The 26341-nt window shown below is 39.3% G+C and overlaps 1 protein-coding gene across 3 annotated transcripts in view; it reads left to right on the top strand.

The window, feature by feature from the left end:
- Positions 1-26341, top strand: part of LOC137615227 (cortactin-binding protein 2-like) — a 183595-nt gene that overhangs the window by 103993 nt on the left and 53261 nt on the right. For all 3 annotated transcript variants that reach the window (XM_068344908.1, XM_068344909.1, XM_068344907.1), the window contains 2 exons: positions 15307-16003; positions 18928-19078. In XM_068344908.1, the coding sequence (XP_068201009.1) occupies positions 15307-16003; positions 18928-19078 (848 nt within the window). The remainder of the gene's footprint in view (positions 1-15306; positions 16004-18927; positions 19079-26341) is intronic.

The raw sequence follows: 26341 nt of genomic DNA, 5'->3' as shown, positions 1-26341 counted from the left end.
TTGTCTACCTGGGTATGGAGATTCAGAGTCGAGCTTTTCGGGCTTTTCCGTCGGCCCCAAGGATCAATCAAGCCCTAGAATGCATCCAGAGCATGCTGAGAAGGAACCGATGCTCAGTCAGGCAGTGGATGAGTCTAATAGGGACACTTTCATCGCTGGCCCTGTTCATCGAGTTAGGGAGACTCCACCTCCGCCCCCTTCAGTATCATCTAGCTGCTCACTGGATAAAGGACATGACGCTAGAGACGGTCTCAGTTCCTGTTTCCGAAGAGATGAGGTCTACTCTAATGTGGTGGAAGAACAGCATTCTTCTCAAGGAAGGTCTACCATTGGCTGTTCAGACCCCCGACCACCGTCTCTTCTCGGACGCATCGGACACGGGCTGGGGTGCGACACTGGACGGACAGGAATGCTCGGGCACATGGAATCAGGAGCAAAGGACACTTCACATCAATTGCAAGGAGTTGTTGGCGGTTCATCTGGCCTTGATAAACTTCAAGTCCCTCCAGCTAAACAAGGTGGTGGAGGTGAACTCCGACAACACCACAGCCTTGGCTTACATCTCCAAGCAGGGAGGGACTCATTCGAGGAAGTTGTTCGAGATCGCAAGGGACCTCCTCATTTGGTCAAAAGATCGAAAGCTCACGCTGGTAACGAGGTTCATTCAGGGCGATATGAATGTCATGGCAGATCGCCTCAGCCGGAAGGGTCAGGTCATCCCCACAGAGTGGACCCTTCACAAGAATGTTTGCAGCAGACTATGGGCCCTGTGGGGTCAGCCAACCATAGATCTATTCGCTACCTCGATGACCAAGAGGCTCCCGTTGTATTGTTCTCCGATTCCAGACCCAGCAGCAGTTCACGTGGATGCCTTTCTGCTGGATTGGTCCCATCTCGACCTGTATGCGTTCCCGCCGTTCAAGATTGTCAACAGGGTACTTCAGAAGTTCGTCTCTCACAAAGGGACACGGCTGACGTTGGTTGCTCCCCTCTGGCCCGCGAGAGAATGGTTCACCGAGGTACTGCAATGGCTAGTCGACGTTCCCAGGACTCTTCCTCTAAGAGTGACCTTCTGCGTCAACCTCACGTAAAGAAGGTACACCCAAACCTCCACGCTCTTCGTCTGACTGCCTTCAGACTATCGAAAGACTCTCAAGAGCTAGAGGCTTTTCGAAGGAGGCAGCCAGAGCGATTGCCAGAGCAAGGAGGACATCCACTCTCAGAGTCTATCAGTCTAAATGGGAAGTCTTCCGAAGCTGGTGCAAGGCCAATGCAGTTTCCTCAACCAGTACCACTGTAACCCAGATTGCTGACTTCCTGTTACATCTAAGGAACGTAAGATCCCTATCAGCTCCTACGATCAAGGGTTACAGAAGTATGTTGGCAGCGGTTTTCCGCCACAGAGGCTTGGATCTTTCCACCAACAAAGATCTACAGGACCTCCTTAGGTCTTTTGAGACCTCAAAGGAACGTCGGTTGTCCACTCCAGGCTGGAATCTAGACGTGGTTTTAAGGTTCCTAATGTCATCAAGATTTGAACCGCTCCAATCAGCCTCTTTTAAGGACCTCACATTAACCCTGGATAGGTACGCTCCTCGGACACCCCTTTAAGGGTATACTCGGACGCGAACGACCCCGACGCCAAAAAAAATTCTTGAAAAATCAGTGTTGCAGTAACCTCCTTTTTTCTTTTGCCAAAAAATACTTCAATGAATGCTTAAAACAACTGTAAAGATAAATACTACTCATCTGCAGAAAAACTATTTATTATAAATATTTTAAAAAATTAAGTAGAAAAAAAAAAGACCTGACATAAAATTCATAAAAAAAAAGTTTATACATATATACACAAATCCTTTTAGGAATTGATTCTTGAATGTTTAGGACACATCTTGATGTATTTTGGATGAAGTCAGACCCATGGAGGTGAAGATCTGAAATGAGAAAAAAAGGGTAACTTTTTTTGGCCAAAAAAATTTGTCCAAATTTCATGAATTTTTTTGGGTACCCAAATGAAATAGGAAGTGGCTAATTTTTTTAGGGAATAAACATATGTTATCCTAAAATAGAAATATGTAAAAAAATCTTCATTATTTTGTAAATTACATTTATATCAGGGGCCATATCTAAAGGTAATTTTTTGAGTACTTAGAAATTTCGTAAAAAAATACATATATTTAATATATAATATGATATTTATGCAGGTAAAAATATACCAAAATATCACAAATTCTATAGGGAACAAGAATATATATAGATAGGGCAGCTTACGCTTCGGATATGTCCACAAAATGGCCGCCAACCACACTGACTCAGACTCCCTAATCTGCCACTTGAAATGTAGGAAGGGTATGTCAATTTCAAGGTGTTATTTACTAATCTAATTATTATTGGATATGCATAAAAATTGTATGGTGGGTTGCTGGATAATTGTCGATTATTTTACGACTATAAAATTAAAATTCTGACCCAAAAAAAAATTTTTGAAGGGAAATAAAATCGAAAAAAAAAAATGTAAAACAATATAATATTTTAGCTAAAAAAATTTGATGATATTCAATCAAAAAAAAAAGTAAACAAAATTTCCCGACAAATAAACATCTAGAGGAATCATTACTCTGTGATAGTTCCTTAGTACGTAGTAATTTTGAAAGAATTGGGAAAAAACGAAAAAATGGCAATCACCGGAAAATCGAACACATACCTATATATACGCCATATCGGGCTAAAAAAAAGATAGGCATGGGTAGCCAGATCATCTAGAAACACTTTCCAACACTATAAAAATATAAGTTTTGCGACACTACTTGCCAATTCCTTACGGTAACATGACTAAGCGAAAAAATGCAAAACAAATAAAAAGGGACACTCGCGGAATAATGGCTAACATTCTAATATACGGCATTTCAGAAAAAAAAAAAATTCAGCCACGTGCTAGGCAAACCATCAAGGCACATTTTCCGACAAATAAACATCTAAATGAATCATTACTCTGTGATAGTTCCTTAGTACGTAGTAATTTTGAAAGAAATGGGAAAAAACGAAAAAATGGCAATCACAGGAAAATCGAACACATACCTATATATACGCCATATCTGGCTAAAAAAAAAAAAGATAGGCATGGGTAGCCAGATCATCTAGAAACACTTTCCAACACTATAGAATTATAAGTTTTGCGACACTATTTGCCAATTCCTTACGGTAACATGACTAAGCAAAAAAATGCAAAACAAATAAAAAAGGGGCACTCGTGGAAAAATGGCCATTCTAATATACGGCATTTCAGAAAAAAAAAATTTCAGCCACGTGCTAGGCAAACCATCAAGGCACATTTTCCGACAAATAGACATATAAATGAATCATTACTCTGTGATAGTTCCTTAGTACGTAGTAATTTTGAAAGAAATGGGAAAAAACGAAAAAATGGCAATCACAGGAAAACCGAACACATACTTATATATACGCCATATCTGGCTAAAAAAAAAAATAGGCATGGGTAGCTAGATCATCTAGAAACACTTTCCAACACTATAAAAATATAAGTTTTGCGACACTACTTGCCAATTCCTTACGGTAACATGACTAAGCAAAAAAATGCAAAACAAATAAAAAGGGGCACTCGCGGAAAAATGCCCAACATTCTAATATACGGCATCTCAGATAAAAAAAAAAAGACATGCACGTGTTAGCCCAACCATCAAGGCACACTTTCTAACACATAAACATGAAAAAAAAAATCAATAATATACGGCAATTCCTTACTACGTAGTAAATTTTTACAAATATTGAAAAAAAAACAGAAATTGGCAACCGCAGTTAAATACCCAATATACCAATAACTACGTCGTATCTGACAAAAACAAAATCACGCATGGGTAGCCAGATCATCTAGACACACTTTCCAACACTAAAAAAGCAAAAGTTTTACGACACTATTTCGCAATATCTTACGGAAAAATGACTTGGCAAAAAAATGAAAAAAAATGAAAAAGGGGTACTCGCGGTAAAATGCCCGACATTCTAATATACGGCATCTCAGATAAAAAAAAAGACATGCACGTGTTAGCCCAACCATCAAGGCACACTTTCTAACACATAAACATGAAAAAAAAATGAATAATATACGGCAATTCCTTATTACGTAGTAATTTTTACAAATATTGAAAAAAAACAGAAATTGGTAACCGCAGTTAAATACCCAATATACCAATAACTACGTCGTATCTGACAAAAACAAAGTCATGCATGGGTAGCCAGATCATCTAGACACACTTTCCAACACTAAACAAGCAAAAGTTTTACGACACTATTTGGCAATATCTTACGGAAAAATGACTTGGCAAAAAAATGAAAAAGGGGCACTCGCGGTAAAATGGTCCTCGTGGTGATGAACGACATTTGAACTAAAAAAAAAATCATGCACATGGTAGCCAAACAATCCACCAAGACTTTCCACAACTGATAACCTATACAAGTTGCACCATTCTACGACAATTTCATAATACGTAATAACTTTGATAATTATGCAAACTACCTTAGAAGGGTAAACTCGGTCGCGCTCGACCCCGACGCGTCTCAGAAATCGGGGAAGGAGTACAGCTACAGCAATGCACATCTGGACACTACTAGAGCGTGTAGGGGAGACACCTCCTGCAGGTCGATCACCCACAAATTCAGTCACGGGGGTGAGTCACGTGAGAAAAACCTGTTTTTTTTTGACGCTCGGGGTCGCGAACGACCCACCGTACCTATCCAGGGTTAAAAACTCTTTTCCTCGTGTGCTTAGCAACAGCTAAAAGAGTAAGTGAGATCCACGCCTTCAGCAGGAACATAGGTTTCACATCTGAAACGGCTACATGTTCCTTGCAGCTCGGTTTTTTGGCTAAAAACGAGCTTCCTTCCCGTCCTTGGCCTAAGTCGTTCGAGATCCCAAGCCTGTCCAACTTGGTGGGGAACAAACTAGAGAGAGTACTTTGCCCAGTTAGAGCTCTTAGGTACTATTTAAGAAGGTCAAAGCCATTACGAGGACAATCAGAAGCTTTATGGTGTGCTATCAAGAAGCCTTCTCTACCGATGTCTAAGAACGCAGTTTCTTACTACATCAGGCTTCTGATTAGAGAAGCACATTCTCATCTGAAGGAAGAAGACCTTGCTTTGCTGAAGGTAAGGACACATGAAGTGAGAGCTGTGGCTACTTCAGTGGCCTTCAAACAGAACCGTTCTCTGCAGAGTGTTATGGATGCAACCTATTGGAGAAGCAAGTCAGTGTTCGCATCATTCTATCTCAAAGATGTCCAGTCTCTTTACGAGAACTGCTACACCCTGGGACCATTCGTAGCAGCGAGTGCAGTAGTAGGTGAGGGCTCAGCCACTACATTCCCATAATCCCATAACCTTTTTAACCTTTCTCTTGAATACTTTTTATTGTTGTTCTTTGGGTTGTACGGTCGGCTAAGAAGCCTTCCGCATCCTGGTTGATTTGGCGGGTGGTCAAATTCTTTCTTGAGAAGCGCCTAGGTTAGAGGTGGTGATGAGGTCCTTTAGTATGGGTTGCAGCCCTTTATACTTCAGCACCTAGGAGTCGTTCAGCATCCTAAGAGGACCGCTAGGCTCAGTAAGGAAGACGTACTTAAAAAAGGCAGAGTAATAGTTCAAGTCGACTTCCTTACCAGGTACTTATTTATTTTATGTTTGTTATTTTGAATAACTGATAAAATGAAATACGGGATACTTAGCTTCTTTGTTAACATGTATGCTGGTCTCCACCCACCACCCTGGGTGTGAATCAGCTACATGATCATCGGGTAAGATTAATATTGAAAAATGTTATTTTCATTAGTAAAATAAATTTTTGAATATACTTACCCGATGATCATGAATTAAAGAACCCGCCCTTCCTCCCCATAGAGAACCAGTGGACCGAGGAGAAAATTGAGTTCTTGTTGACAAGAAGTACTTGAGTACCTACTCACAGATGGCGCTGTTGTGTACACCCCCACCTGGATAGCGATCGCTGGCGTATCCCGACCGTAGATTTCTGTCGGGCAACGGAGTTGACAGCTACATGATCATCGGGTAAGTATATTCAAAAATTTATTTTACTAATGAAAATAACATTTTTCAAGTACTTATGATTTCAAATTCATATTCTGATGAAATTTCTTTTTTGTTGGGTGAACTACAATTGCTTCATTTCGCGATTTCAGTTCACGGAAGCCAGTTTCCTTCAGTTATCTGTATACACTAACAATATTATTTTTGTGTATTTTCCTAAATAGCAATTGTTGGTTTCTTAATTATAAATTTTTTATATTTTATATACAAATATGACATTTAGTAAATTGATCAATGAGCATTATTGTGCTTTGTGAATTTTTGTGACTTTTACCCTAGTGCCCTTGGAGTTATTATTTACCATGGCTCATCGGTGTCACCCCTACCTTGGTGTACTTGTTAAGCGTTGCTTAAATAGTTATATAACTCATTCACAACTAAGTTGAATGAAGATTTGTATTCAAAACTTTAAGGAATATAGTTATTATTTAATCATCTCAGCTGAGGTCCATTGGATATTTCTGCTCCAACCGACGTCACTACTTATTTTATGTCCGTTTATAATGTACATTACTCTATGTATTCCCATAAAAACATGTTATATATCGATGAAAAGAAAATATATTCAGCTATACAAAGAAAACATTAGTCCCATCTTTAATAGTTTTTCTGCTACAATTAGTTGAGTAAAATGTCCCTAGAAAATGGCCCAGGGCCCCAAGTGCTTATTTCTTGGTGAGGAGTTGGCACTCAAAGGGTTAAACTCTTTGTAATTTCTTTCATGAACGTTTTCATCAGCAAAGAACGAGTACTGGGTATTTGTTCACTGTTTTGTTAAGTGTATGTAAATGTTGAATTTCTTAAATTTTTCTTGATGGCTCTTAAAGAAATTAGGATGAGAACAAAGATCTCAAATATCCAGTTACCATTACCATAAAATTATCGCCTAGTATTGCTGTAACCTATCAAGATCAATAAACTGCAGTCAGTAAAATAGTGTCTCATAACATTAATATCCGAAATAGCCTAATTATAATTAGGCCATTTCTGAATTGGCAAATAATTGTTTGCCAATTCAGAAAGAGTATTGTACTAAAGTCACACTCTTGAACTTTACACTATGGTTTAATAACTTTGCTTTCTATCAAGGCCGCTGCATTCTTGAGATCTACTACTTATAGATACAGTAGTAAGTTGGCTAAGGCACCAACCACCTGTAGAGATACTACCACTAGAGAGTGGTTCGGGCCATTGACTATCCAGATAGTACCACAGAGGATCCCTCTTTGGTTGCGGTTCGTTTTTCCTTCGTCTACGCATACACTAAATAGTCTGGCCTATTTTTTTTTTACACATTCTCCTCTTACCTTATACACCTGACAGCACTAAGATAGCCAAAAAATATGTTTACACTTGAGGGGTTAACTACCGTATTGTAATTATCCAGTGACTTCTTTCCACTTGAAAGAGAAGAGAGATTTAGCTATGGTAAGCAGCTCTTCTAAGAGAAGGACACTCCAAAATCAAAGCATTGTTCTCTAGTCTTAGGAAGTACCATAGCCTCTGTACCAAAGTCTTCCATTGTCTTGGGTTAGTTCTCTCTTGTTCAAGAGTACACTCAGTCACTATTCTGTTTCATTAATTAATTCCCTCACTGGGCTATTTTCCCTATTGAAGCCCTTGGGCTTATAGCATCCTGCTTTTCAAATTAGGGTTATAGCTTAGCTAGTGATAAAACTAATGATAATGTAAATGTATTCAACTCTAATTACATTAGCTTTTGGTGAGCCAAAATTCTTCAGTACATTTTTAAGGGGGAATTTTAATGAGACTATCCTGATTTAACCTGTTTTTAACTTGTTAAAGAAATAAAGGTATTGAGAAGTACTGAACTGGAATCATGTATGTATAGGATGGGTAGAATATAGCTTGGAATGATTTATTGGATCTGTAGCTTTATGTTGTTTTTCTTAGACTTGTTTTGTAATGCAGTTTATGGTTCAAATACATTTTCAATTATGATGATAATGTAAATGGTTTTTGTTTAAGATCATTTTCAAAGTAAAGTTTGCTGTGCTGAAATTTTGTTGCCAATTTCTTTTATATTAATGGTCTACTCACGATATACTAGTTTTTAAGTCCTTTTTCATCAGTAAATGTGTCTACTGTAGTTATTTATTTAATTGCTTGCAAATCATATTTGAACTATTTTTTACCACATATCTTGAGTAGTCTTCACTTGTGTTTCACTTAGGAGTTTTGCCAGCCTTTGGTGATGTTCAGGACATTCAACCAAAGCTTTGCAGGAAATTCTAGTTGATATTGTTTGAGATTTACTGTTGCTACTAATTTTTTTTTTAATATGTTATTTGAAAAGGTTGAGAGACAAAAGAAATGTGAATCTATTACATGTCTTCACATATTGCTTTATAATTTTTTATTTAGAGGTTTTGAAATTGTATTGGTGATAGCATATACCACTTGATTTAATTTGTGTTGACTAAATCAGAAGTCTTTTGAGTGTAGTATAAAGAGAATGATTTGGTTCGTGAATGAATCGTTGATGTGCACGATTTTTCCTTGTTAGAAAATTTTGTTCGATTGGGGATGCGTTTTGATTTGCATGCGAGTTGACAAGTTTAGTCATTTTTCTGAATAGAGTAGTTTAAAGTATGCACAGGCCCAGTTAAGTGTTACAAATGAAGACATTGGTCTGTGTTCTTGAGAAAAAATCAAACCCTTGCTTTAGTAGATCATATTTTGTTAAAGGGAAGAGGAAAGACCATTTAAGATTTATTTGAAAAGAAGGCACTAACAAATCAAGGCAGGGAAGAATTGCTTCTGAAGGTGGAACATGCCTCCTTGTCCATCTCGCCCACTTTTATGTAGTTTTACTTCAGTTACTATTGTTATAAAATCTTTATCAGGTCCATTCATCCACTCCTCTCCCTTCTTTAATACATGTTTCATGTCCCCTATCATATCTCTAAAGATTCTGGATAAAATTAGTTAAACACTTAATTCTGAAAAGGGATAGGTTGGCGTAAAACATTGTGATATCTTACATTCACACATCCAGGTGATTGTCCTAAATTTATTTTTTAAATTTTATTTAAAAAAGTTCTGTTTCAACTAATTTGTCAACATAGTAAACAATTGTTCTTTCTGTAACGTGGTTATACATGAAATGAGATCTCTTTATGTCCTCTACTGTACTCTTTGTGAATCCCCTCAAGTCTTTCTTCTCATTATTATTTCCAGCATTAATCTCCTGGGCCTTCCTATTGGTTTTCATCCTGTCACTTCCTTATTTATTGTTCTGATTATTTGTTCCTTGTCCCTTCTCATCTCAAATCCAGTCTATCCCCATATTCAATTTTTTAAGACACCTTGTATTTGTATCAGTTCCTTATTTTTGAGGCTATCTATACCTTTTCTAAATCTAGGACAGGATGTCCCTTTTGTTCTGTTTTTCTGTTTCTTAGTGTAAATCATGGAAAATTAGTCAGAAATGCTAGTGTTAAACTTTTGTAAGGTAGTGAATTGTGTTCACCAATGATAAGAGTTGCTTTGTAATTTTCATTTGACTCCATTAGAATCTTGTGGGTTGCAGAACTGCTTTTGAAAATAGTCTCTTCAGATTTTGGGGGATCAATTCATCCAAAGGAAATGTTTTATTTCTTTCATTCTACCATGTTTTGATTATTATTCTTTCTGATCATCAGCTGCTGACACATCAGAATTTGTTGGACAGAAACTTGCAGTCTATTAAAATCCTTGTCCACAATATGGATATTTATCTCTGGCACCATCAATAAGTTCTTTGTGCATGTTGGTTAAGAATTTTTTTAATAATTCTGATCATCCTTTGCATTCAGATCTTTCCAGATTGTACCATCATGTACATAGTACTTGGTATGCAGTTTATTCTAACAGTCTTGCCTTCGACATCATAAGGCTGAATACTACACTTCTAGAAATTTTGTTCCAGCTGTGAACAGATTTTTTAATAATCTTTCTAGTCGAGCAGTTGAATCTGTGGAACTTGTCGCAAAGCATTTTCTGTTGAACAGATTGACAGAGATCTCATTTCACAATTTATATCCGAATGATCTATTTTATTGTTATTACTAATCTTAATTATTTTATAAATTTTTTTCATAATTTCTAATGTGCCAAACACAGGTAGTTTATTCGTTGTTTCAAATGTGCCATATAATTTATTTGTTGTTTCTCTATATCCTTTCTGCACTGAACTGCTTACCCTGTGGAGCCTTGAACTTATAGCATCCTACTTTTCCAACAATGTTTTTAGCTTGGCATGTGAAAATGAGGATAAAAAGTGTAGTCTAGTACTAAGTGTCCATCTCAAATCTATTGTTTGGTCATGGGAATTGTTATGCTATTTATGAAGCAAAAGTTACTTATGTATTTGTGTCAAAATAGTACTGCTACTGTACTTACGATTTGCCAAAATTTTTGGTCTTGATTAATTCAAGTAAGCTTATTCTTTAATCAAGAAAAATTAATTGAGTATTACTCAGCAGCTCTGCATGCATTCCTCAGATCCTAAGATCTCAAGAGGCAAAGAGCTTCCCTTTTCACGTTTACAGTTTATCAACAATGAGCTTCTTGATTAATTATTCAAATTCTAAGTTTTGCCTTTACCATGCTTTCATTTATTCCTTTAATCCTTATCAACTTTTTTCTCTAGAAAGTAAGAATAAATTGGTGAAAAACTAACTGAAATATTCATCTGCCAGCTAAGGGAACTTTTAGTGCCTTCTCTTTGGCTATCACATAAGGTACATATCAAGAGAAAAGTATTGCAAGTATTTTTTCATTGTGAGTGTAAAAATATTCTTTTCTCCAAAGGTTTTAGTTTACATGTTTCCGGTCTACTTAAGAGGATAGTGCCTTCATTGCTCTACTAATGGGACTTAGCATTTCCCTTTATCCTCTTGTTGCACCTTTTCATGGCATTTTACACCGTCTAAAGTCCCTTTTTTTATTAACCTCCTATATAGCCTTTCTAATTTACTTCATAGTGCAACTGTGGGATTACACCTTTTGGTGTTTGTTCTTTCTCATTTACTTTTTTAGTAACTGTCTTGCTGTCCAAGCACACTTAACTACTCTTTGCCATCTTAATATGGTTCTGAATAACCTATACTCAATGTTTTTTAATGAGGCGCATTTACACTGACTCGCAGGGATACCCTTTTAGCTCAGAAAAGTTCCCTACGATCTGATTGGTTGGACAATATAATTCTAACCAATCAGCTAGTAGGAAACTTTTCCGAGCTAAAAGGGCACCCCTGCCAGTTGGTGCAAATGCACCTCATTCAAAAATTGAATATAATGGTTACAGTGCCTGGTCATCACACCAAACTTTCACGAAATAAACCAAATTATACTTTGTATCTGTATATGATATTGAGTAAATAGAAGTACAGGTTTACTAAGTGAGAGTATTTGGGATTAAGTGCCTATTCTTCCTTTTTTCTGTTTTGCAATATTTTTAGCTTTAATGAAAAGAACTGGTTATGTTCAAGTGGTTATAAAATGTCAAGTCCTTTTCAAACTAAGATGATACTAGTACTTCTCCAATTCATGAAATATTTGGCCCTATCCATTACTCTACAACTATCCACCAAATTGAGGTAAAAGAAATGTGCTGAATCATTTTCTTTTATTTATCCTTTTAGTTTTATAAATTATAACAAATTATTACAGTTGCTGGTCAAATGATTAATTTTAGGATATTTCTCAAATCTTGCCTTGTCTCACATAGACTATGAAATCTCTTGAATAAAATTCTGGCAACATACCTCATATGGCATATTGGGCATTACTGAGAATGTTTTTATGATCCCTCCAACCCCTTGCTCCACCCAATTCTTGATGTACATACTTTTGTTTCTACCTCCTCTCTTCTACTTTGGTATTCAACTTTCTAACCATTAAATAAATATGCAACTGTAGAAAAATTTCTTCCAATTCCATGGCCCCAGTGCTGAATCCAAATTCCATAAATCCAAATATAATTGTAAAGGGGGAATTGAAAGAGAAATGTATTACTGTAATTTGACAAATACAGTAAAATCCCTTTTTACCCTGGTTCAACATATATGCGTCTATTCCTACTTTGTCTCTCATCTTTAAATATTGAATACATAAAATAAAGTCTCCATTATGCTCTTTTCCCCGAACTTACGTAGATCTCTATGTACAGTAGTACAATAATAGTGAAGTCCTGTACTTCACATTGGAGCTTCTCAATGAAGGTATCTTGTTTTTATAAAATGAAAGCAAATTGTACATGCTTGTTTGTATTCTTTTGGTGTATAGGAAACATATAAGGCACTTCAGGGAGCAAAATTCTGACCTACAGTATGCCAAATAACGACATGTGTCTTGTGACTAGGAACCAATTAATGACGTTGGGCAGGGTTTTACTGTACAGTAATTCCTCGGCTATCATTGGTGTTATGGTCCGGGCCCACCAGCAATGGCTGGAAAACGCAAAGTAAACAGTATATGAAAATCTACGATATATTTGTTTTCATTATTTTATAATTTTTCATAGTTTTTTTATCAATTCAAGCTTTTGTAAACCTCTACAACATGCTTGTATATCTGTTTTATACTTGAAAATTTTTAAGCTAATACTTACGTTTACTATACCGTAGATACTTCCTTACATGAACGTAAATAAAGAATTGAAATCGGAACTCTTGCTTTGAAAATATGTAAACTACATTCTTACGATGGCCTTATACAAGTGACATTTGCTGTTGTCCTTATATTCTTTTGCTCCTTCCTGATGTAGCTAACATTAGATTAGTTGATGTTGTAATGGCGGCCTACGTCTGCAAAGTTCCTTCTTTCCTGACAAATGTCAAGGCATTTCATCATCTTTGCTATAGTAAGCATCTTCGTCCGACACTTGGGTTCACTGCCAGAAATCTTAGAAGACAGAATGATTAGCTGGCATCATAGGTCTTGAAAGCAATTCACAATCTTAGTGAAAAATGTAAAAAAGACACCATGCACCATGAGTAAAAATGCAGAGCAATATTTCGTACATATATGCAGAAACAACTGGACCGCGTAAGATATTTGAATCATCCTGTGGGGTGACAGGCAATCATTGGCCAGTATACTGATCAATGTGCTGTGATTGGTTGTCACCGATACTGGCCAATTGTGTGCCTTGTACAAAATCATCATGGGAAGTTAGGCTACTCTTCTCGCTCTGCTGAAGTTTAATTTTCCGTACATTTACACTTCTTTATGTCGCCTATGGTACGCTACGCAATTTCTTCTGAACTGAGTTTCTGTATTTTTATTTAGGCACAAATATTGCTATTTTTAGAGAAAAAAATTGAAATGTGAAAAAAATATGAAACTTATTTGCTTAGAAACCTGCGATACAAAAGGAGTCTGTGATATAGATTTACATATATTTTTATAAATCCTTTGTGTACTTATGGAACGGTAGGTGAACTGCGATATGATGAGGAATTACTGTATATGGGGAACATGTCTAAACTACAGGGTTTTCCCACAGTTGCACTTAGGCACTGAATGGCTTCACAGGCCCAAGTGCTATGCTATATAGTATATCCCTGACTCCTTTAATTCAAGTGAATATTTATTGTTTAAGTGGAACATACTGTAGATTATAGTAAGATCATACATTTCATCTTGTATACTTAGATTGAAAGTTTTAATACATTTGGTTAAACTACAAGTTCTAGTTTGTAACTGAAGATATGTGAGGTACCTCCACCATGTCCACCTCTAGGTTTTGAAATGGTAGAAAACACTCATTAAACTATTCAACATTATAATGCGATTTGTGGTGCTTGTTTATTGTGATTAAAATTGGAAGCAAGGAATTTTTTGAAAGCTAAATAGATATATCCTAAACATCTTGAAGGCAAAGCTTTAGCTTCTTATTGTGGAGTTGTAAGGGGTTAAAAAAAAAAAAATTCCATTGGGTCAGCCAATGGTCTAATGAATGATTTGAATATTTGTCGAAGAAGTTTGATGTAGTTAGCAAATTTATTGCTTGTCTGTGATGAAATTGCTAATGTTACCAAGATTGTATTTGTAGTGAAATGTCTTTGGTAGTCAAGATTTGGCATAAACATAAATGTAGTGTTAGCATTCTTAGAAAATTGAAAAACAAACAGTAAAGTTTGCTGCTTATCAATTTAGTGTGATTAAATGCGGTCATTATTAGGTATACTGAAAGACAGAATAGGATTGAAAATAGGTGTGGTGAGCAGACCCTCTGTCATTTGTCTTAATTGTCTATTGATAAACATGGTCAGTGTATTGAATGTTTAAAGTTTTTTTTTCAGTTTAATTGCTGTTTTATTAATGTGTAGTATTGCCTTAAATTGCAGATGATATTGATTGCAGATAAATTTGATTTATGTACTGTATAAGTGTTTTAGTTTAGTTTCCTTTAGAACAATTAGTTTGATTTGGCTCGAGTTGCACCAAACATTTTCATTCATTGATATTTACTTCTATATTTGCTCTGGGCCTTCATGATACCCAGAATTGTACTACGTCCAAGGTAATTTTCTTATATTTCACTTGTTAGTGTTTGAAATGAATTTTAGGAATTCATTTGACATTATTTTGAATCATCGTACGAGTAACTAAATGTAGTGTAGGTTGCATGATGTAGTAATGGTTCATATTTTTTATACAAACCACAGCATGAATGCAGTTTAGCTGCTTTTGGGTTATCTCAAGCTTTTGTACTAAATGGAATTCACTGGAGTCAACTTGAAAAGTTTGCCATATCCATATTAGAATCTTTTTTATCAATGTTTTCTTGTACACATACACAATTTATAGTACATAAATATATTTCTTTGGTATGTAGAGTTTAATGTGCAGTAGTATGTTATGTAGGTGAAGCTTTAATTAGATGTACTCATAGCATGAATCCACACAGTGTTTATTCAAGAAAAATAGTTTAGTTCCAGGTAATAAAATGGTTTTTATGAATTTTAATCATTCTCAATAACCATCTGATGCTTTATAATTGTTTGTATTTCAGGTTGCGGTGTTTCATTTCTGCAATAAAGAGTTGAATCATTATGTACATAATATTATTCCCAGATTACAGTTATATAGTGTAAAATATATATTTTGATAATATTGATCATGTAGTTATTCTGAAAATTAAAGTGTTATTTATTATACCATGACTCATACTTTTTTCAGGTTCCTCAAACATAGCAGCACCACCTTCACCCAACCTAGCTCCTAACATCCCCAGTCCAAGTAATTCACAAGTTGTCTCAACCTCCTCCTCCTCTACTTCCTCTATTTCCTCTATTCCAACCTCACCTGTATCATCTCCAACTCATCCATCCTCTCCACTACTGCCACCTCTCTCCCCACCTCCCCCTCCCCCTCCACAGTCTGCTAAGATAGATATCGGTGATGGGGGTATTACGTTACCTCCCTTGTCTTCTTCAGCACCTTCAATTTCTGCTTTTGGCTTTTTGTCAGATCCCTCTTCTGTAGTTACTGCAGTCACAGCTGCTTTACCAAAGTCATGTATGTCGCCTTCTGTTTCACCTCCACCTCTACCATCAACATCTCCCCCACCTTTACTCTCATTATCTTCTATATCATCAGAAGTTCTAACATCAGTGAGTAATAAAAATGTAGCTCCTCTATCTAGCATAGCCCCAGGATTTTCTACTGTTACCTCTACACAAACTCAAGATTGTAATCCTTCTGCATCCCCATCTGGTCCACCTCCACCTCTACCTCTCTCTGATCCTCCTATTTTGCTGGCCCCTTTGGATGGTGAAGAATTAGAGCCTCCTCACTCCCCATTAGATGTATCTACACCTCTTACTATGGATGGAATGACTGCGTTACATCTAGCAGCGCAAGGGAACAACTGGCAGTAAGTGGTTTTTTGTTTGGGGTTTTCCTGGGAAATATAGCGAACTCATTTGAAATTAAGCTCAATTTATGTTGCAGAAAGAACAAGGGGCTCTTGAGCTTTCTTTAGATGGTAAAACTTAGACACCAAATGGATAGTTATGCAAAGGTTAATGAGACTGGTGACCTAGACAAGGCATGATAGTTAATAGGAAATTTGGAGAGGAAATTAAAGGGTCAGGTTGAATAAGAGTCAATGTATTGAGACTGACTTTGGTCGGTGTTATGCTTTTTATAGTTAGTTACCTGGCATTATTTCTAGGGGTTCTTGTTTTATACCCATAACAAAATCAGAATTAATCTTTACTATCATCATCTATGACCTAGAAGCACTATAGTTAGTAACTTAGCTTGGAAAATTTTCATCATAGTTTGTTTTACTATAGTGTAGGTGGTTCTGGTCAGGATGTCTTTGAGTAAATGCTGTGGCAATGGTGTCTTCATACATTTTCTTGTGTGGAGTATTTAATCAAAGTTAACTGGTAAACATCACAAGTTAGTTCTCACATAGCCTAACCTACAATTCACTTACATTATAAACAAACTTAACACCATTCTATAATCAGTACCCTTAGTATAGCTAATGAGCGACTCCAATAAAGGTACTGCATTGTGGTTAATAGATTGTATTATGGTATGATGAAGTAATTAGGAAATATCTAGTTAAGAACTAAATTAGGGGAAAAAAATAACGTAGGTTTTTTGAAGGAATTTTAGACATCAAAAAATTTTAGACATCACCCTTTCCTTACAAGGTCTAAAACACTTTGTGAATTCTAAGAGTGCATTATTATGGTTTAGTGTTTACTGATATGGTTATTCAAATGTTATTCTGCTGTTAGAACTTCAAAAGTTTAATTACAATTTTAGTCAGGTAATAAGTTTTATTTTCAGTAAATATTAAGTCACACCTGATTGTCCTCTGCTTGTTGGTCTCCTTCATGCCAGACTATCTGACTTTACTGCTTATTGAGCTATAAAATAGATTTGATTTAAATTTGGACAATCTGGCTCTCTCAATTGACTTCATAGATATGTTGGTGTATGAAATTGTGACAAACCAGTTAATTGTTAGAAAATATTCAAAATTGCTATAAGTAAACCTGTTACTTATATTTATCTTACATTCATGGTCTTCATATATCCCTGACACTTCATTCCTACTTCAAAAGAAAATTATCGCGTGATTGACTTAATTTTATGATACACTATATCAAATAGATCCATTGGTCCTGAACTGCAAAGAGTCTCACTGCTTTTGTAGTTCGGAGTTTGGAAATTACGAGTTTGAGTAATGGATCAGATTTTTTTTTCTTTTTTTTTTTAATTACATTTCCATATTTAATGTATAATTAGCTGAAATTGTAGTATAAAGTAATTCACAAATTATTTGGGAAGGTTCAAGTGACTAAGAATATTATTTTGAGAGATTCTTTAATTGAAATGGAAACAAATGAAGCTTTTAGCAATCATTAACTTACCAATGTTCAAAATTGAATATCTATAACATTTGCGACTGTGCTGACTAAACAACTATTGATTGCACTACAACTTTCTTTAGTGCAATATAGTACTGTACTATTTTATATGAAAGGGCAAAGTATCTAAAATGCTACCAGCCACATAAACCTTCAGAAATAATAGCAGGAGCACCATGTATCTTTGCATTTGTTACATAGGTCCTGTTTGATTACTACAACAATCTTTTGGCTTATTTTCTTGAGCAATACGAAGCTGAATTGCCATATTTTTATCCTGTAACAATGAGAATGTTGTATCTGTTCGTTTAAATTAAAAAAGTCTAGCCAGATAAAAAGCATCTTTTAGATCACAGAAGAATGTGTATAGGATGTGTGAAGACGACGAATTGGGTGTAAATGTAGATAATTGGTTGGCCATTGAACAATCAGCTTTTTACTGTTTCAATTATCTGAGGATGAAAAACTCTGTTGCTGGTAAAGTTGAATGAGAAAAGATTTAACTGAAGTATTTACTTCAAGAAAGTCAACTTTTTATTTAAAATTACATTACTATAGTTCGTGATGAAGTCTTCAAACTTGTAGCTCAAAATGTTATCTTGGATAGCTATTATTTCAAAATAGTCATGTGTTTACCCTTGTTGGGATATTATATAATGTAACTATTTGTATTCAATATCATTACTGTATATTACTGTGTTTTTATTTGGCAAAGATAAGATAAATGCTTTTGCGATGATTTCTGGTTTACTTCCAATATGACTTGTCATTTCAAAAGGCTTTCTACAACACTTTCCTACAATCCTGTGAGTACTTGATAGACTGTGCATTCATAAATTATTGGTTCTTAAATTAGAATTGTCTTTTTTTCATTCTATGACTGATTCTGTGTTTTTGTTTTTATTTCCTTCCCTGTACATCAGTGTTCCTAAATACAGTCCAGATAATGGGGCTTTGTTATCAAGTGAGTGTGAATAGTTTGAATTTCTGTACTGTATGTCTAATAGAAGAGCTGAATAATAGACTAGTTCAGTATATTATGTTGGGATATTCTCTCTAGTATGTGATATATGTATGTTGATTCCTTTCATAATAGCTGAATACTGGAGTGACCTTTTAAGGTTTTGCAGAGGAGGGGTGAATGTATACTAGTACTTGTGGTACTTTAGTGTCATTTGACTAGGTATCCCATTTATTAAATGTAAGTGTAGTGTTATATGAACATTAAATTTGCCAATGTTATTACAATGGTCCGGTGCTCATATTTGTGGGTTTTACCACATGGCTGTAGATGTGATGCTAGTTATTAGTGTGTTTTAGGGTTATATTAATGGTTTGGGTTACAGGTGATGGTATATTGTTGGAAGGTAATATGTAGCACCCCTAGTAATGGTATGCGGTGTGCCAGGTCGGTGCCGGTGCTCGTGAGATGTGGTGCGAGTGTGAGCGCTGAGGATGATGATGGACGCACGCCCACCTACCTGGCTCTGCTGTATGCCTGTACCCCAGCTGCTGCTGCCCTGCTTAGTTTTCCCCAGTCATTAGAACACACTACTAAGGTATGGTAATACAGGATTCTTGTAGGTTGGTACCACTTAACAATGTACAGTAGAGGGGACAAAGTTTCTTTCAAGCTGCTCTTTGCCTCAATTGTATTGCCTTTGGTCATTTGCTTTTCATCTATTCCCTACAAAGTCACCCTACTTACATACAGTAACTATTAATTAAACTGAAGTGACTCCAATTTTCACCTCTCAATTAAGAATGCAGTAAATCCTTTGGGCAAGCCCTATCATTGTAAATTGTGATTCAGTGACCTAATGTCATTTCTAGTTATTATTTGGGAAGGGTATTTTAAAGATGTCTGGTTATTTATTGTACCTGTGTAGACAAATCTATAGTCTATGTATCCTATTTCTTGGGTCTTTTCCAAGAGAAAAGAATCTCCTTAGACAACTGAAAATAGCAACAATAAGTATCCAAACCAAAAAATAGATTTTTCAATATTAAACTTACCCGATAATCATGTAGCTGTCAACTCTGTTGCCCGACAGAATTCTATGGAGGGATACGCCAGCTATCACAATACTAGAAGGGGGTGTACTTACCAGCGCCACCTGTGGCCAGGTACTCAATCATTTGTTGTTTACACCTCCTCAATTATTCCTCTGTCGTGCTTCCGGCTAGACGTTCTGGGATACGCTCATGGTCTTCGAGTTTATTCATGGATATTTGGTGAAGTATTCTCTTAGATTAACGGCTGTCGCATACTGGAATCCTTTTTATATTAGCTAGTTAGCTTTTATATAAACTCTGATTAACGGTTAATGAATTTTTGCTTGTTTTTTGGATCACCCTTTGACTTACTCTTTGAAACAAGATGTCTGACGTTTCGCAAGCTCCCTCCCATAGACGATGTAGGTCTTGCAATAGGCGTATTCCGAAGGTCTCGGTAGATCCTCACACCGCTTGTTCTGACTGTAGGGACAGGCCCTGTCTATTAGAAAATCGGTGTGAGGAGTGCGCCGGACTTTCGGAATTGGATTTTGTACGTCTTTTAAAATATTCATCCAAGTTAGAGAGAACTAGAGCTAGGAGAAGTTCTTCTCACTCTTCTATGTTTTCCTCACCTCATGATCCCCTACCTTTTCCTACCCCTGTAGTGGCTACCCCCGAACCTACTGTGTGCCCTCCGCCTGATATGTCAACTGTTTTGCGTGCTATTCAGGCTTTAGGAGATAAAGTAGAATCAGTGGTAAGTGACCATAAGTCTCTGATGGCCGAGGTTAAAGAACTGAAGGTCAAGAGTGCAGTGGGTGGAAATAGTGCCAGTGCTGTGACGAGTGCTAGTGTCTGTGCAGTGCCAAGTGCTAGTAGTGCCAGTGTGGTGCGTGAGGATTTTTCTGTGCGAGCCAGTCGTCCTCCCAGTCCGGGACCTCTTGCAAGCTCCCATGCCCAGGGGAGAAGCAATGTCGAAGGGCTTAAGGGTTCGACAGGCCTTGTTAGGCGCACAGAATTATCCTCGGTGGTTGCGGGCGTGTCTTCCTTAGACCGTCACTCCCACCTGCAGACGATTGAGCCCGTCTTCTCGTCCGCTGATCTTCATGCAGGGAAGAAACGTTGGTCTCAGGTCTCGAGACCGCTTAAACGTAGAGTTCAGTCAGCGAGTGCTCAGCCAGGTTGCAGTCATTGGCTCAGCTCCGACTCGCCTCTGTCATCGATCGACAGTACTCCGCCCAAGAGGAGTAAGGTTCTGCCTATACAGACCCCGACTGTGACTTTACCTCAGTCTTTTATCGCTTCTGCCGACCCCAAGTGGACCCTGCTTCAGTCCATGCAAGTTCAGCTTTCGGACTTAATGCGTGAATGTCGGGCTGAGAGTGTTGCACCTCCTGCACTCCCTCCACCTGTTCTCGCTGCACCTGTGCTCGCCCAGCCTGCACCTGCTCCGCCTGTGCTCGCCCAGCCTGCACCTGCTCCGCCTGGTCGCAGCACCATCTGCCAGGCGTACGATGTTGAACCTCTTTCGGAGTTTGCTGTTCACAGTGTTGTTCAGCCTGAGCCTTCTTTAAGGCAACCTCTGCTTGGGGATCAGGAGAGTTACACTCTTCCTCCTCCTCCCCTTGTTGCTCCACCAGTGGTGCAACTCTCGGTTGGGGTACAACAACCTCTCCCCTCCGTGAGTCTGTCTGCTGCACCAGCGCTGCACCGAGTTCAACCCTCATCTAGGCAAGCTCATCTACACCATGCACTTGCGCCTCAGGAGCCTCAGCTTGCTAGAACTTTACCTTGTTCTGCGCAGCCTCAACCTTCTCATGCTCCACTCATCTCTCAGGAACAGGAACGGACTACTCCGCCTCCGTCCTCCGCTCAGCTGGTGCAATCCTTGGGTGCAACTCTTGCTAGGAGTCAACCTCCTTCACCCTTGCACCTGCCTTCTGCTCCGACTGTTGTTCAACCTATGCAGTCTGAACCTCAGGTTTTCCCTCAAGTTGAGGAAACCTCTGTTGTTGTTCCTACCCGTTCTGACTCTGCGGTTCAGCATTCTGGTCCTTTTGCTTCGCTACCTTCTGCTGATGAAGTGTCGGATGATGAGGAGGCACATCTTGATCCCTCATCAGACGTGGAGGAGTCTAAGCTTTCTCCATTGTCTGTTGATTTTAGAAAGGTCTTGGCTCTACTCAGGGAGCTTTACCCTGACCACTTCGTCTCTGCTGTTCCCCGCTCTCCTCCATCTGAGTTTTCGCTAGGCGTGCAACAAGCTAAGTCGAGCTATACTAAGCTTGTCCTAGCTAGATCCTCCAAGAGGGCCTTAAGGACCTTAGGGGAGTGGCTTCAGTCTAAACAACACCTGGGCAAGACTTCCTTCATGTTCCCTCCAACGAAGCTCGCATCGAAAGGTTGCGTTTGGTATGCCACAGGGGAAGCACCAGGCTTGGGAGTTCCTGCCTCTGCCCAGGCTGACTTCTCAAGTCTGGTGGACTCGCCTAGGAGGACTGCGATGAGACGCTCGAAGGTTTGTTGGACCTTCTCAGACCTGGATCATCTTCTGAAAGGGTTGTTCAGAGCTTTCGAAATGTTCAATTTTCTCGACTGGTGCCTGGGAGCCCTCAGCAAGAAAACATCTCCTGCGGACAAAGACTCTGCCATGTTGATTATGTCCTGCATGGATAAGGCTATCAGGGATGGATCGGGTGAGCTAGCGTCGTTATTTGTATCAGGGGTGTTGAAGAAAAGAGAACAACTGTGTTCCTTCCTCTCAGCCAGCATCACACCGTGCCAGCGGTCACAGCTCCTTTTTGCTCCACTCTCAAAGTTCCTCTTTCCCGAGGAGCTAGTTAAGGACTTGTCGGCTGCCCTGATACAGAAGGACACGCACGATCTTGTAGCTTCATCGGCTCGTAAGTCTAAGGTTACCACCTCTGTCCCCAAGACTTATCGCTCTCCAGTGGCTGATACCCCGGCCACTAGGTTCATACCGCCCTTTCGTGGTAGAGCCCCCAGCCGAGGAAGCTCCCGTCCAGTCTCTCACAGGGGCAAGTCTAAGAAAGGACCCAGGACATCTAAGGGAAAGCACTGACTCTCAGATTCTCCAGACAACAGTAGGTGCCAGGCTCAAGATCTTCTGGCAAGCCTGGGAGAAGAGAGGTGCAGACGCACAGTCTGTCAGTTGGCTGAGGTACGGTTACAGGATTCCATTCTGCCTCAAACCGCCTCTGACCACATCGCCCATCAACCTCTCTCCCAACTACAAAGAAGAGGACAAGAGGCTAGCATTGCAACAGGAGGTGTCGCTACTTGTGCAGAAGAAGGCAGTGGTTATAGTCCGGGACCATCAATCCCCGGGCTTCTACAACCGTCTCTTTCTTGTGGCCAAAAAGACAGGAGGTTGGAGACCGGTGCTGGACGTCAGCTCTCTCAACGAGTATGTCACCAAGCAGACGTTCACAATGGAGACGATCAAGTCGGTCTTAGCAGCGGTCAGACAGGAGGACTGGATGGTCTCGTTGGACTTGAAAGATGCATACTTTCACGTTCCCATTCATCCAGACTCCCAACCTTTCCTGAGATTCGTTTTCGGAAAGGTTGTCTATCAGTTCCAAGCCCTGTGTTTTGGCCTAAGCACAGCTCCTATGGTCTTTACTCATCTGATGAGGAATGTAGCGAAATTCCTGCACTTATCGAACATCAGAGCCTCCCTCTACCTAGACGACTGGCTGTTGAGAGCCTCCACGAGTCGTCGTTGTCTGGAGAACCTCTCTTGGACTTTAGATCTAATCAGAGACCTAGGTCTATTAGTCAATTTAGAGAAATCTCTACTCATTCCCTCCCAATCCATTGTGTACCTGGGAATGGAGATTCAGAGTCGGGATTTTCGGGCTTTTCCATCGGCCCCCAGGATAAACCAAGCCCTACAGTGCATCATGAGCATGCTGAAGAGGAGCAATTGCTCAGTGAGACAGTGGATGAGTCTCACAGGGACCCTCTCATCTCTGGCCCTGTTTGTCGAGCTGGGGAGACTCCACCTCCGCCCTCTTCAATTCCATCTTGCAGCTCATTGGGACAAGGGCTCGACTCTAGAAGCAGTCTCTATCCCTATCAACCAAGAGATGAAGACCACTCTCCGGTGGTGGAAGCACAATCTTCTTCTCAAGGAGGGTCTATCATTGGCCATCCAGACCCCCCATCTTCATCTCTTCTCGGATGCATCGGACTCGGGCTGGGGTGCGACCTTGGACGGACGGGAATGCTCAGGAGTGTGGAACAAGGAACAAGAATTACTCCACATCAATTGCAAGGAACTGTTAGCAGTCCATCTTGCCCTGTTGAACTTCAAGTCCCTCCTGCTAGGCAAAGTGGTGGAGGTGAATTCAGACAACACCACAGCCTTGGCTTACATCTCCAAGCAAGGAGGGACCCATTCGAGGAGCCTTTACGAGATCGCAAGGGACCTCCTCATTTGGTCAAGAGGTCTAAACCTCACTCTGGTCACGAGGTTCATCCAGGGCGATATGAATGTTTCAGCGGATCGCCTCAGCAGAAGGAATCAGGTCATTCCCACGGAATGGACCCTCCACAAGAGTGTGTGCAACAGACTTTGGACGTTGTGGGGTCAACCTACCATAGACCTGTTTGCCACCTCCATCACCAAGAGACTTCCGCTTTATTGTTCCCCTGTTCCAGACCCTGCAGCGGTTCATGTAGATGCTTTTCTTCTGAACTGGTCCCATCTCGACCTGTACGCATTCCCTCCGTTCAAGATTATAAACAAAGTTCTGCAGAAATTCGTCTCGCACGAAGGGACACGGCTGACGCTGGTTGCTCCCCTTTGGCCTGCAAGAGAATGGTACACAGAGGTACGTCAATGGCTAGTCGACTTCCCCAGGACTCTACCTCTAAGAGTGGACCTTCTACGTCAACCACACGTAGACAGGTTGCACCCAAACCTCCACGCTCTTCGACTGACTGCCTTCAGACTGTCGAAAGATTCGCTAGAGCTAGAGGCTTTTCGAAGGAGGCAGCCAGTGCGATTGCCAGAGCTAGAAGAATTTCCACTCGTAGAGTCTACCAGTCTAAGTGGGAGGTCTTCCGAAGCTGGTGTAGAGCCAATTCAATATCCTCTACCAATACCTCTGTGATCCAAATAGCTGACTTCCTTCTTTATCTTAGGAATGAGAGATCCCTTTCAACATCTACGATTAAAGGGTATAGGAGCATGTTGGCCTCAGTCCTCCGCCACAGGGGTTTGGACCTGTCTTCCAACAAGGACCTTCAAGACATTCTCAAGTCTTTTGAGACGTCTAAAGAACGTCGTCTTTCCACTCCAGGCTGGAATCTGGACGTAGTCTTAAGGTTCCTTATGACATCTAGGTTCGAACCTCTCCAGTCAGCTTCCTTCAAGGATCTTACCCTCAAGACTGCTTTTCTCGTTTGCCTTGCAACAGCTAAGAGAGTCAGTGAGGTTCATGCCTTCAGCAAGAACATTGGTTTCACAACCGAATCAGCTACATGTTCTTTTCAGCTTGGATTCCTAGCAAAGAACGAGCTTCCTTCACGTCCTTGGCCTAGATCGTTCGAAATACCTAGCCTCTCCAACATGGTAGGTAACGAACTAGAGAGAGTTCTTTGCCCTGTCAGAGCTCTCAAATATTATCTGAAGAGGTCTAAACCTATTCGAGGACAGTCAGAAGCCTTATGGTGTGCCATCAAGAAACCCTCGAGACCCATGTCCAAGAATGGGCTTTCGTACTATATAAGGCTTCTGATCAGAGAAGCACATTCTCACTTAAAGGAGGAAGACCTTGCATTGCTGAAGGTAAGGACCCACGAAGTAAGGGCTGTAGCTACTTCGTTGGCCTTTAATAAAAACCGTTCTCTGCAGAGCATTATGGATGCAACCTATTGGAGGAGCAAGTCAGTGTTTGCATCATTTTATCTGAAAGATGTCCAGTCTCTTTACGAGAACTGCTACACCCTGGGACCATTCGTAGCAGCGAGTGCAGTAGTAGGTGAGGGCTCAGCCACTACATTCCCATAATCCCATAACCTTTTTAACCTTTCTCTTGAATACTTTTATTGTTGTTTTTATGGTTGTTACGGTAGGCTAAGAAGCCTTCCGCATCCTTGGATTTGGCGGGTGGTCTATTCATTCTTGAGAAGCGCCTGGGTTAAAGGTTTGGTAGAGGTCCTTTAGTAGGGTTGCAACCCCTTGTACTTTGGCACCTTTGGGTTGATTCAGCCTCCAAGAGGAACGCTGCGCTCAGTAAGGAAGACGAACTTTAAATAAAAGGCAGAGTAACGGTTCTATTCGACTTCCTTACCAGGTACTTATTATTTCATTGTTATTTGAGATAACTGTTATATGAAATTTGGGATACTTAGCTATCCTTTAATCATGTACACTGGTTTTCACCCACCTCCCTGGGTGTGAATCAGCTACATGATTATCGGGTAAGTTTAATATTGAAAAATGTTATTTTTATTAATAAAATAAATTTTTGAATATACTTACCCGATAATCATGATTTAATCGACCCTCCCTTTCCTCCCCAGAGAGAACCAGTGGACCGAGGAATAATTGAGGAGGTGTAAACAACAAATGATTGAGTACCTGGCCACAGGTGGCGCTGGTAAGTACACCCCCTACTAGTATTGTGATAGCTGGCGTATCCCTCCATAGAATTCTGTCGGGCAACAGAGTTGACAGCTACATGATTATCGGGTAAGTATATTCAAAAATTTATTTTATTAATAAAAATAACATTTTAATTCTAAAAGAATATCAAAAACAGTTCAGTCACAGATGTTAGATTACTAAATTA

The sequence above is a fragment of the Palaemon carinicauda genome, chromosome 21, assembly GCF_036898095.1.
Source record: "Palaemon carinicauda isolate YSFRI2023 chromosome 21, ASM3689809v2, whole genome shotgun sequence".
Classification (NCBI taxonomy): Eukaryota; Metazoa; Arthropoda; class Malacostraca; order Decapoda; family Palaemonidae; genus Palaemon; species Palaemon carinicauda.
This window is presented reverse-complemented; position numbering and strand designations above follow the sequence as displayed.